General features: G+C 33.7%; 1 protein-coding gene across 1 annotated transcript in view; it reads left to right on the forward strand.

Annotated features, from left to right (window-relative positions):
* The window catches only part of LOC106463352 (agmatinase, mitochondrial-like), a 13,358-nt gene extending 4,282 nt beyond the window's left edge, over positions 1-9,076 (forward strand). Inside the window, exons 3-7 of the mRNA XM_013923374.2 lie at positions 2,104-2,288; positions 5,752-5,958; positions 7,300-7,444; positions 7,947-8,041; positions 8,518-9,076. Of these exons, the coding sequence (XP_013778828.2) occupies positions 2,104-2,288; positions 5,752-5,958; positions 7,300-7,444; positions 7,947-8,041; positions 8,518-8,622 (737 nt within the window). The 3' untranslated portion in view covers positions 8,623-9,076. The remainder of the gene's footprint in view (positions 1-2,103; positions 2,289-5,751; positions 5,959-7,299; positions 7,445-7,946; positions 8,042-8,517) is intronic.
* Positions 9,077-14,667: the final 5,591 nt, after the last annotated feature.

A 14,667-nucleotide genomic window follows, 5' to 3' on the forward strand; every position in this document is an offset into this window, starting at 1 on the left:
TATCATATAAATAATTATAATTTTATAATTATTTATATAAATATATATATATATATAAAGTACATTATTTAATATCCATAAAAATAACATTTAAATAAATATATTGTACATTTTAACATACAGATACAGCTCTTAGAATTACAAGAAAAATATATTTTGATTTTAAACATAAAGGTTTTATCTATGTTTGTAATAATACTGGTAATCATCTTATAACCTAGATTATATAAGTTGAATATTTTATATCAAAACGATTTTGGACTCTCACCATGTCGTTACGGTCCATTTTGCCACGTCCGGTCCTACTCTATCTGACGACCGTGCATCTTGAAAGAAGCTCGAGGTTTAAGTAAGGCAATTTTTCGACCGTGAAAGTGCCTTAACAACATCAGCAAGATTTGACTGAGTTTATTTACTTGACCAGCCGTGACCTTTTCGTTAAGTCTTAAACCTTTCGTAAATGTCACTTCTCTCACGACCTCACCGAGCTTATCACTATCCCCAGTGTAGCAAGTTATGCTCCGATTTTATATATATTCCCATTCCCACCATTCTCAGTTGAATGATCCTTAGCAACATCCTTTAACCACGAGCGGGATGAAGAGAAAAACGTTTCAGAACATCCCCGGTTGTTCCTTTAAATTTAACATTCATTACATTTGCGCCACGACTAATGCAATGCAAAGCTGCGTATCATACCAAAAGAAGACAGACCGGTATTTTGTGTAACACGTGATATGTTATCTACATAAAAAGTTTATATTTCGTTGTTTGTCAAGTTACCTTTAAAGGGTCTAACGCGTTGAATTTCCTATATTTAGCTAGTACTTTTACAACATGAAACCTGTAACAAACTGACCTTTTCTGGAGGTGGTGTATATGATTGGATGACAACACAAAACGATATTTTACTGTCTGTAAAAACATTAAAAAAATGCCAATATTTCATATTATAAGTTTTGCAAAACAGTCTGGTTTATGAAGTATAGACAGCTCCTGTGAGGGATACATTTCGTCAGATCAGTTTCTGATATTATATTATATTCTTCAACTGTCACATGTTCCTCTGTAATTTAGGTTCTATTGTAATAGGGATATCGTTACAAGTTTGAAAGAATCACAAAATACATGGATTTTTCTTAAAATATCTTCTCCATTCCCTTTATCAGGCTTCCTTATAATTAAATCTATCTTTTATTAAGATTAATAGGAGCCACAGGCGAAATGGGGTATATTATATAACTGCATCAGATTGAAACTCTTCACTAGATTCTAGATAGATAAAGTACAAGGACAACCTCCACGGGTACATGAGAAAACTTGAACTTTATCAAAGTATTTGACATGTTTTGGAAAAATATCGCTGTATGCAAATAGTTATCCGATAACAGTTCTGGCATAATATCACGAGAATGTAGTCGAAGAACTAAGATGTATATATATATACAGTATATATGAGTATTAAGATGTATATATCTGTATATGTATACAAACGTTGTGTGTGAAGTTAGTATTAAAATATGCATTATACATTGTGTATTATGTATATGAGTATTAAGATACGTATATATGTAAACGTTGTGTGTGAAGTTAATATTTAGATATGTATATATATGTATACATTGTGTGTTGTAAGTATTAAGATGTATATACATATGTGTGTGTATGTTGTATGTGATGTAAGTATTAAGATACGTATATATGTAAACGTTGTGTGTGAAGTTAATATTTAGATATATATGTATACATTGTGTGAAGTTAATATTTAGATATATGTATACATTGTGTGTTGTAAGTATTAAGATGTATATACATATGTATACATTGTGTGTTGTAAGTATTAAGATGTATATACATATGTGTGTGTGTTGTATGTGATGTAAGTATCATTTCCTTTGACTTTGTCACTTAAATCTAAAGGAAAATTAAAATTTGTTAACACTTAAAACAACCGATTTAACGTTCTCTTACAGCTTATTTTAATATTTATTATAAATGAAGTGATGTTTCTTGGGCAAAGTATGTGTTCATCACCAGCGTAATTTTAAGAATATTTGCTCCCTATATTATTGTTTATAGCTTCTATTTTATGCAATATTAAAGGAGCTATGCCTTTGGAGACTCTCCAGGTTGCAGATGTTGGCGACATCCCTATCGCGATGTATGAAATTCAGCAGGCAGTCAAAGATATCAGATCAGGGATACAGAAGATATTAAGTAATGGCTGTATCCCGTTGACGATGGGCGGTGATCATACAATCACTTATCCAATTTTACAGGCGATTAAAGTAAGTAAAAAATGCGAGTTACCAGAAATATTCATATTTGTATATAGCAGTATTTTTGTTTGAATACAAAGACAGTGGCAGTAAGAAAACGTACAGTTTACTCTCAACATTTCTATAAGAAAGTCAGGAGATTTATAAGTCGAAGAAGCGAGCAACGTCCGCACCAGACACGGATATACTGTAAACAACCTACTATCCAAATATCAAAACGCTTCAAGAAAGAACAGACAAACAATAGATCACCTCACGAGACTAACTCAATCAATATACAAATCATTCAACAATAATCAAGCCACCATAGGCGTATTTTTAGACGTCAAAAAAGCTTTTGACAGTGTATGGCACAATGACATCAAATACAAACTGCACACGCTAAACGTCAACGAAACCCTAATCAGATGGATATCAAACTTTTTAACAGATAGATCCGCTAAAGTAAAAGTTAACAACACTTTATCTAAAACATTTAACATAACGGCAGGATCAGTCTTTTCACCCCTCTTATACATCCTTTTTGTTAACGATATTCCTTTCCCTGAACTAACGTACACTTACCACTCTCAATACGCCGATGACATTGCCGTCTGGAGTATATCCAGAAACCCAATCATTGCCACTGCTCGTGTCCAAAAAACATTAGATATCATTTTACATTGATGCAACAAATGGCGAGTGATACTTAATCCAAGAAAAACTCAAGCCATAACTTTCTACAGAAAATTATGTAAACACATGATTACACTTAAGAAAATTAAATTAACGCTAGGAGGCACCCGAATAAAAATCAGCAATAACATTAAATTCATGGGAATCACATTTGACACCAGGCTGACATGGAACAAACACATTCAAAACATACGCTCATCAATCAGCAAACGAATCAGTTACATTAGTCTACTTACAGGCAAACACTCCAACTGTGCACCTACAGCAGCCCTAAAAATATACAAAACTTTTGTTCGCCCACTCATAGAATACGGATGCCAAATAACCTACAACATGTCCAAAAATAACCTCAAAAACTTCAAATACAACAAAATAAAGCCATTAGATTAGCATTAAGACTACCAACTTTTACCCCCGAAAAATTCATTCATAAATCAAGCAACCTCCCCACACTCAAAAACAGATAAACAAAATTATCCGTTAAATATTATACAAAGGCGGATACAAGAAACAACTTAACCGCAGCATTACACAAAATATCAAGCACTCCCACCAAACACATTTCTCCATACAACCTATACTGCCTACATAACACAACACACAGAACCACTAGCACATAAAATATGATTATTCATGTTTATAATCCTGTATTGCTTTTCAGCCTGGGCACAGGACAGACAGAGTATTCGGCGTCTGTCCTGTGAAAGTGGGTTTTCTCCGGGCACTCCGGTTTCCCCCACACCAAAATTACCACCTACAGGGCATCCCCATTGTCCCTGCCTCCCTGAAAAGGGCCCTTCCCTTCCCCACTTATCAAACAACCAACACAATTAAAACAACTAAATCAATCAATGTTAATAAAAACAACTACAAATAAAATAAACAAAGTATTTTCTTTTATAACCAAACCATTCTAAACAAATACAAGTTACGACCACAGTAGTCATAGTGCACATCTGGATCTTCCTGCTCCTACAACAGTCCATCAGGCCTCCCCGACTAAACCAACGCTGGACTCCTCAACGATGCTCAGATCCCATTCGACTCTCTTCACGGCTTCCCGACGTCTACTTAACCCAAGACTTAAAACAAAAAGTAAATGATGAACTAAAATCCGAGGAAAGTAATAAAATCTCACGCGCGGGGTTGAAGGGGAACAAAAGTTCCCGAGCACCCCAGTTGGGAAGAGCGGACAAACTTAAAAATTTGTTTTCTCTTCCTTCAAACTAAACAACTGCCACGATTAGTTAGTTTGTTTTTTTATCAAGAGCTATTCGTAATAGTAGTAGCTTGGTATTTTCAACAAGCTAAATTTAAAATAGTTTTATTGCTATATATATCTCTTCTCGGACCCTATCGTTTATAAACTTTTTAAATCATTTTAAATTCAACATTATTATTATTATTATAATTCGGGTTATTATAATTGGTCAGTTTTCTATTGATCGCGCAACGAAAAAAAAAGAAAATAGAGACAGGTTCTATTTTAACGAAGCGAAAATTTCTCAAAGCGGCGTCGCTCGCTGCTGGTGTGGATACTTCCATTTGACTGCAATATTTCTAAATTGTTCATTCGCATTACTCACGTCTAGTGAAAAAGAAAAACGTAATAAGGTACTACCACTTAGGGGTAAGTAAGATAAACTTACCTCCTGAGGTTGGAATATCAGCCACCATTATAGTAGTAAAGAACTAGTTTAATAGTACAGTGGATAAATTATACTAGTATAGAGTTATAAAAACCCAACCAAGACATCTAAACTAACTTTTTAATATATATATATATATATATTTCTTTCTTGACTTTGGACAGCAGTCACTTTCCCACAGCTGTCTGTAGGCAGTGAAGTTTGATATAGATATGAAACGTTGTGGGATTGAGCAACCACATCTCGATCTCCTTCCTAACTTGTATTTCTTTTGATAATTTCTTCGTGTGAGATTAGCGAACGCAGGTTAAGACTGATAGACGGTGTATCTCCATCGCAATGTGGGTCTTACTTCCGCAGTCACCTCCAAAACCCAGGGCACACTTCATATCCCACATTATAACCTATATCCTGGGGTCCTTTTGAGTTATGCAGAGTCTTTAATTTAAACTTGGTTTTTTGTTTGTGTTTGTTTTTATTCACACATATATATATGGACTTTCTATTAATGGATTGATTTTTATGGTAGATAACAAAACTAAATATCTAAAACAAATTTTGTAAATTATTTTTATTTTCCAACTTTTAAAACGTTTGAAAAGTGCTGGTAAGAGGTTAAGAAACATTTGTATTATTACCACCTGGAGAATAATTAGCGCAACTGAATGAATAATTAAACATACTTGGTTGGATTGTGTGTAAATTTTGTCTGTGCTTATCATATAATTACTATTGATTCTCAACATTATGAATACAGACATAAAATTCTTAGCTTAAGTAAAATACTTGCTGAATATACAAAATATTAGTACAGTAAATCATTGTTTTCAATTAAACGACACAATATTTAAAAATAATCAATAAACTTTACTAAAAATGTAACTTTAAACGTTTCAAGGTTTAGAAAACCCTTTACTTAAAGTACCTTACAAATCCTTGTTTATCAATATAAAAGTTTCGGACAAATATATACTTTTTTTTGGTAATTATTATAAGTAAACTCATATAATTAAAATACTACACTATAACGAATAATTGGCCTTTTTTTCCTCTTCTTTGTTACCGATATACGAAATCAGAAGACACTGAAAATGAGAGGGGTTTAACAAGTAATTTGTTTTTCTGAGTTATTGTTTTAATTGCTTCAGGAGAAACATGGTCCCGTAGGATTGATCCATATTGATGCTCATGCTGATGTTAGTGATGAGGTCCTGGGATGTAAAATACAACATGGAACTCCCTTCAAGCGAGCAGTAGATGAAGGACTTTTGGACTGTAAGAGGGTAGCTCAGATTGGACTTCGAGGAACTCTTTATGTGGATCAGGACTTCCGGTACCAATGGTCAAGAGATCAGGTAAGTCTTTAAACATTGGGGTAATTTATAGTCCAAACTTTGCGAATATATACAGTTTAACGCACGTTTTTTGTTAAAATGAACATTCTTGATTTTCTTTTAAAATCTTCGTTTCGAACCTAAGATGGGGATTTTGAATATAAACCGATAATCAATATTCTACTGTTGAAATTATCAAAGCGTTGTATTTGGAAAGCTCTTAATTTTCCGATAGTGTACAAAAACCTTTCCGGATCTTTTGTTATTGCACAATTTAATGATCTCAACTTATCCATGACTTTGACACCTAAATTCTTACTTTTTTAATCATTCACTCAGGTATTTGTAACTTAAATAAAGAGCTGAGTATTTTGTATTAAACCAATTTTGAATATGCAAATCAGCTAGTCACGTGGCAATCACAACCAATATATTGTCTCGGTAGATTTTGACATTGTTTGTCATTGCATAGGTGGTGTGATGCCACCGAACATTGATCAATTTGAGCCATGATTAGCAAAGTGCAATGTCCTATGAAAGGTGATATTCTACGAACATAATAATGAGTGGGTAAAGCTGTCCACTTGTTCTAAAAAACAGTACGTAAATATTCCAGAATGGTCTTGAAACTAGGCTAACAGGATATGGATTCACCAAGATAAGACTTCTAATCATACCTCTCATTCAACTGTCGCATACCTCAAGTCACTGGATAAAGCACCTATAGTTTTTCTGTCCGATTGGAATTTTTTAAACAGATGTTTGGTAAACGTCACTCATACATTAGCTGGATTATGGAAAGAAATGAGTAAGTAATGGGGTCTTTTGGACATGAAAACTTTACGACGGAGCCTTTTGCAATAAAAACTATTCTACAGGGCTATCGTTAAGACGCCTGTAACGATATGGTGAGGCTCCAAAGTCGTTTTAACATAACGCACTCAGTCTCTGTATAAGTGACTTTGGACTAACAAAAAAAGGATCTTGACCAATGAAGGCCAAAAGGGCTATTTTAATTAATTTCTTCAAAATGAACGTATAATTTCGACGAAATTTTGTGAGCTCATTTAATTATTATTATTCGCTGATTACTGAAAGCCATCACATCTTTCAAAGCCGAACAAGTTATTGATATATATGACGTTGTAACGTCGAAACATGTAGAGTCGTCAAATTTTTTGAAGACCATAGATAGGCCTAAATAAAATTTTGTACCAGTTTAACGTTGAATATTATTAATGATTTTAACTTTACACACAAGTGCCAAAATACTATAAGTATTGATATATTGTTTGAATATAATTTTATCGACATATTACACGTAAAACTCTTATTATTTTTGTACCTGTTCTTCATTGTTAGGGGTTCAAGGTTGTTCATGCGGACGAATGTTGGCACAAATCTTTAACTCCATTGATGAAGGAAATTCGAGCCCAGATGGGAGATGCGCCAGTCTATGTCAGCATTGACATTGATGCTCTTGATCCTGCTTATGCTCCTGGTACAGGTGGGAATATTTTTATTAATGAGATTATCCAAAGAATCGGAACCGTCTCATATTTAATTAGCTTCTTGGGAAAAATATATACATATAAGTGTACCTCACTTATCCTTAGCCAACAAAGTCCGAGTCGTTAAACATTGACAGTTGGTGTTGTTGCTTATAATCGATGTTTGAACGTCATCATTTTTAGTTAATTCTCTTCACCTATATGTAACAGTTAATGTTAAAAGCCAAAATACCTTTTTCGTTTTATACATGTACTTACTTTTTGACTTGCTTCTACTATTGAGTGAGCAAAACGTATCATCATATTTAAGATTGCTTGATTTGAATATCTTTATATTGACTTAAATATCACCCACGATAAAAAATGTACGTTTTGATTTCTCTGCGTTTTAGAGGTTTCCGAATTGATTAGTTTATTAAAATGTTTTTCTATGAGGTTTCTTGAAAGATATATCATTTATTTCTCATTAAAGTGAATAAATTTTCTTTTTTATTCCAGGTACTCCAGAAATAGGTGGTCTAACCTCAATCCAAATGTTAGAGTTAGTTCGTGGTTGTAGAGGTCTGAACATTGTCGGTGGTGATCTTGTTGAGGTAAGCTTTGCAAAGAACTTTGATTAAAATAATTATACGTTACGCGTTCATTTGAAAGCTTGAGTACAATAACTACACGTTAAGTTTTTATTTTATTGTTGTTTTTGGACATGAATTAGTATAAATTTAAAATATCACACAGGTTCTCAAACCTTTTACACTGAGAAACATTTTCATAACTAGTATGGGAAAGAAATGGTGTAACGTTAATAAACTATAAAGTGAACCATTACTATGACGTATTTTTGAAACTATTTGATTTGTTAAGAATTAAACAATTTCTATAAAATACAATTTTGGGAATAATTGTGTTTTATATTAGATTTGAAAATTCAAGAAAATTCACATAAAAGTTTAAGTAGCTTTCGCAGTACACTTTATCGTATTTGTTTTTCACATTTGAGGAAATATTAAAACTAAAAGTAACTTCACAAATGTTCGAAAGTAAAAACGTTCTCTTTTCTGATACTTTTTAGGTTTCACCTCCTTACGACACATCCGGGAACACAGCACTTGCAGGGGCCAACATTCTGTTCGAACTGCTTTGTGTTCTTCCAGGAGTAAAATACCTGCAATTCTAACTACTTAAATCACTAGCAAAGAGCCATTTAAATTTCATATGAGCGTCACCTCAAAAAACAACAACAGGTAATTAATGTATTAGCGGAAACATGAAGTACAGATAAGCTTCATCAAGTGGGTCATTAAACACTGAACCAAAGTTAGCCTAACGAACTTCGATATTCTGTCTGCAACATCTATTGTGAGCAGTTTGATTCTGAGCATATTCTTTCTTGCTAGCATGATGCTTATCATGTTGAGTTTCGTGTATAAAGTACAGTAATACCCCCTTTAGCGCTCAGAAAGGGTTCCTGAGAACAGAGCTCTAAACGAATCAACTCTAAACAGTGTCATTTTATAAAAATGGTGTATTTAAGTGTTTTACACTCACACAAAAGAAAAACACTTAAATACACCATTTCGATTTTCGATACCTCACTACTATAAAGGCTTGGTTTGGTCTGATACTTCATTGGTGGTAGTGTCCAGGGTCACTGATGAGGAATGGAATTCTCCGAAACTAGTCTGACTCACAGACACACCCTCAATGAAAGAATAGACCATTCTAAGCTTTTACTTGTTGTGAAACAAATGTTTAAACAACTCTATTCAATTAAGTGTCATTTTAACATTACATATATGGAGATATGTAACAGAAGGCATTGTTTCTTACCTGTGAATTATGTATAAGTGTTTTATTTAGGTACTGGTAAACATAGATTGTTATAGTACAGTATTATTTATTAAAGTAAATGAACATAAACAGTCTTAAAAAACAAAGAAACACATCAAACTGGCGTCGATTCGCTAACTGGCGCCGACCCCAGGGTGGAAGACAGTAGTTAGACGAGGCAGTGGGTAATGACAGACAATGGACATCATTTGGCTCTTTATAATGAAGTACGCGAGCGTAGCAAAATTTAAAAAAAATATTGAATTTTCCCCTAGCGTGAGAATTGTGACATTGTTTCTCTAAGCATCCCCTCTTCTCTATTTTATTCATCCCTCCTCCAAGAAGTATGAAATTTAACATAACTTACTCACTATAATATCGTCATCGCTGGAAAAAAAGCAAATTTTTATTAGCCTCCAGTATTGTTTGGCTACAGAGCCATCAAATAGAAAATCAGATTCCTCCTGTCACGCTCACCTGTCACATCCTCTCTTTCAGGATTTGTCAACACATGTAGTTCTCTCTTACGGTTACAACTATATTAGTTATAACCAATAAGCAGGCAAGGTTTTCGTCTATCAAGTAACCATTATATTACGTTGTTTTCTGTACAGAAATTTGTAGATCGCTTCCTGAGAAAATGCTTTGTTTTTTTCCCCAAGGGAACAATATTGTGTAAATGGATGACGTTTTAACTGATCATATTGCGTGCTAGAAACGCCAGAAAAATTGGGATAGTTACGGGAAATTGTCTGCTTTTTACATGTCAATATTTTGTTCTTTGTTGTATTATTTTATTAAATACAAATTATTTAGTGCACTACTACCATTAGTGTGAAAAAGTAGTGTTTAGAGAGTTATGGATTTTCATAATTGTTTTTCTCTCTCGTGCTTTAAAATCTCTCAAGGAGACAGGAGCTCTATAACGAATCGACGGGGTGGCGCTAAGCGGGGTCTTACTGTATTCCAATCATCTCATGTGTTCGTAGTAATTTGTTGTGTTTTTGGTTTCTTCTTTGCTACAGATATGGTGTTTATCACATGACCTTGCGATATCCACTATACCCTTTATCCAATGAAACCGTAATTCGTACTAATAAGCTTTAGTGCTATAATCAACATGTTAATGTCTTATGTGTCACCTCTCGTGCATCTACCTTATCCAACATTGTAAATCTACTAACCATATTCCAATTCAGTAATCTATCATGCTATCCAAGATTGATCTGGTTAATTTTAGGCTTACTTTTGCTAATCGAACATATTGCAAATATTACACAATTGCTGCAAGTTTAGCCATTATTTGTCGCTTTTAGGTGTAACAAATTCATCCAAATAAAGGTTTTTTTTATCCGTGTTGGAGTCATTTCTCATATTTTATTTATGTGTTATAAATTACCAACCTCTATGTTATACTGGTCTTACTTTTATCTTGCAGTTACCACTTACAAGTATTCTAAAACTTATACCCTGTACTTTGGCAATGTATACATTGCGAAGGAATAATACATAAATAATAAATAAAATAATTAAGGCGTGAACAAGCTTTCCAGTAAAGCTTAGCCTTAATGATGGTCATGAGGATTTAGATAAATTAGATGAGCAACTGCTATCCCTGCAGGTGAGCAATGTCACCATCAGAATGACGAGTATTTTATAACCTGCAGAGTGGAAATATGTAGGGGTGAATCCAGCAATGGTAAATGGCAGAATCGTCGAGACACGAGCCAACAGTGGAGCTGACAGCAGTAATGCCAGGAAAACTAGAGAGATTTGTCAAATAGTCCCAGAATAAACATACTACTGTGTGTAACTAAAGTGTTCACTCTACCCATAGTGTAGTGTACATGAATACTTGGTTAGTTAACCCTATCTTGGTGATTACATCTGATGAATGTGGGTAACATATTGTTTGATTTCTCATAAGATTATTCAAAGCGACTTAAGGAGTTATCTGACACGTGAAAAGTTGAAGACATTTGTATTAATAAGATAGAGAAATCAAAGCCATGTTAAAAGGTTTTAGTTCCAGGGGAAAGCCATATATATCTGTTTAGAAGTTGGTCTGACTAAAACACAAGACACAAGATAGAAGTGGAATGTGACTACATATTATACATATCATTCATATGAGAGTAATAAGTGGGGATGGTAGTGTAGAAATCAGGAACCACTGATATAGATAACAAACCATTGGAGCCTGTCACTATCAACGCTAATACAAGCAGTGATTAATGCGATCGTTGTCATGGTTAATAGCCTATACGATAGATTTATGTTATTAACTACTATCTATTACAACAATGGACACAAACTTGATGGAATGAGCTGTAGATTGAAGAAAACCCACTGATCAACTTTATCTAGACTTCGTTTATTTTATTTTATTTTGTGCAAGGCTACTCGAGGGCTATTTGCGCTAGTAGTCCCAAATTTATAATTAATAGTCTAGAGGGGGGGTAGGTAGTCAATACTACCCACCATCAGTTCTTGGGGTACTTTAATCGAATAGTGGAACTGACCATCACATTATAACGACCACACGGCTGATAGGGTGCGCATGTTCAGTGTTGGGATTCGAGCCCGCATATTGCGAATCGAGCGCTGTAACCATCAAACCATGCCAATTAGGCTTTTAATTTCTCATGGAGATGTCGCCTACCGAAGACAAAGAGTAATATGCAAAGTTTAAAATCAAATCAGTTCTGAATACATAATGTCCATCCATCCTCGGAATTTTTGTATTATTGTTCAGGAAAACCAGGGACATGTGATAGAGATGTAATTATACATTAAAATAGGCCAAAGAAGTTTTTTTAAGCACTAAAAGTTCCTATTTATACATTATATTTTTACCGTAAAATTCAAATTATCATTGGTAGTTTTAAATACTTTTCTAAGCTGAACTTATTCCTTTATAATAAAATGTTTTAAGCGAATCTACTACATGTTTTAAGTATAATTCTTTTGTTTTTTGTCAATCGTTTTCTCATCTCTTAGGACCTCTTAACATTTCAAATGTCAATGTTTTTGCTGAGTTAGATCAAACAACTCCAGCCGAGGTATAAAAAGATTAAAGTTTATGGTTTCTTTGCTAAATAACAACTAGCTATGAACGATTTAGGTACTAACTTTCATAAAATAATAAAATTGGATTTTTGTTTTTGTACCTATAGAAATTGAATTTTTGTATATTTTTACCTCATATGTTTAAAAATACTTAATATTTAATGCAATTTTTATGTTTGTATTAAACATAATGACATTTTCGAAGATATTGTTACGTCTCTGTTCGTTTGTTAATTTTCCGTAGAAATTCTTTCCGAGAAACTTCAGCGATACAAGTCCTTTCTTAAATAAAACTAGTTTATTCTTTCTCGTCATAAACTTTGTAATACACTTAATTTCCACAGTCACTTTAACTTAAACACACGCTATAATTCACAACGATTCACGCGCTTTACTTACGGTGCCTACCGCCCGCTTGACTCAACTATTCGTGTCTTTATCTTCAATCTCTCTATCTGCGATTCCAATTCCGATTAATTGTCTCGCTTTATCTGGCGCACTTATATATACAGGAATAGAGGGCGTCTAGCAAGTACTGGATTGTTCGTGATGTTCCCCGATCCTTCTAGAAACTCATCACGTGCTACCAGAGTCACGTGACTTCCGCTGTAGTAACAATATATTTGTATTATTGTGGGTTTAATGTTTCTCAGTTGGGTTAGATAATTCTTTAGATTACAAAGGGTTGAATACAACATATTAAAATGACTCTGAGTGTGCAAATCAGTAAGTTACGTCACAACCACAGTTGACACAAGATTTTGTTGGGACGGAATGTATCATACCTACAATTTGACTTAACTTGGCGTTGCGCAAGTAGTGTAATGTCAACGAAAACTGATCACTTTTTCATACACTCAGATCTTTGAGATGTGTTTAAGTCGTGGATTTAGAAATTACAAGATGGGATGTATTTAATGGCATTGTAAAACCAAGGAAAATGGATCAACTTGGGTATTCAAAAGTGAGTGCCAAAACCCCTCCACGTGCCATAGACAACAGTATGCAACAAAATCAAGAAGGATCTCCGTCTAGAAAAGTCACTCAAGTTCCTTCGAGAACAAACTATTCACCCATCGCATACCTTTAGTAACTGCCGAATAAAACCTGTATTCATGATATTCCATACTAAAATATACCGTCAAGTGCTCTAATACATTTGAAGTTAGATTATAAATACGAAGTAGATGTTTCAAGACAGAGTACGTTTAATGATGGTCAAGAGATGCAGTTTTTGTTTAAAGATGAAAAATTGAATGAGTCAGTGTATTTTCGTGAAATACTGGAATCTGTGTTTGCTATCACACTTATTAGTTACTCGGTACAAGTTGATTTTTTAGTTAATCCTAGTATTGCTAGAGAGGTCAGATCATCATTTGTAACGTAGGCTTACAATAATATACGACACTGTACAAGTGTTTAAACTTATAGAACCGTCTGAGGAAGAAATAAACTAAATCTTTATAGTTTACTTCGACTAGAGTTTGAATTATTTTCACCATATAATTTAAATGAAACTCCAAATGGAAGAATAACAATACAATGGATGTACAGGTTGATCTGATTTTTTGACAACAACAAAATGCTTACCACAAATTTTACTGTTGGCTTTGGTTTGCCTTGCCTCCCCATCTGCAGTGCATGCCATAAAAACGTGTTTTATTGAATGTGCAAAGATCTTAAAATAGCATGAAAACAGTAGTTATAAGAGACCTAAGCCTCGTCCTACATGTAGGCATCAAGCATAAACTTTTCGTCCAATAGATGCACTACATTTATCTCTTCTTCATGGAATTTGTTTTTCGTTGGGAAATTCAAAATATTGAGTTCTTGAAGGTTAATTTATTGATTATCACAACAACCGACAACACAAAAATTTACCTTATCGTTTAGATTGTAGCCCTGCTGAAATGATCGACGTATGGCTTACTAAACTTGATTCCTTTGTTTTCCCAAGCAAAATTTCAACTTAAATCAACAGATAGGGTGTCTTTCAGTACAAATGATTTTTATAGTAATGATCATCGGGACAAACTCAACAAAAATGTAAAACATGAACTGAATGGAAGTTTTATAGTAATGTTCATCGGAACACACTCAACAAAAATGTAAAGCATGAACTGACTGGAAGTTTTATTTGTAATGTTCATCGGAACAAACTCAACAAAAATGTAAAGCATGAACTGACTGGTAGTTTTATTTTATTAACCATTTCTTCAGTCTAGAAAACTCGAGAAGTCACTTATGAAATTTTTAAGTCTCACACATCATCATGCCAAAACTCCCTCTAGCAAACAATATAAAACATCTAAATTGTAATATA

Source organism: Limulus polyphemus, unplaced genomic scaffold (assembly GCF_000517525.1).
Source record: "Limulus polyphemus unplaced genomic scaffold, Limulus_polyphemus-2.1.2 Scaffold1384, whole genome shotgun sequence".
In the NCBI taxonomy this organism is placed as follows: Eukaryota; Metazoa; Arthropoda; class Merostomata; order Xiphosura; family Limulidae; genus Limulus; species Limulus polyphemus.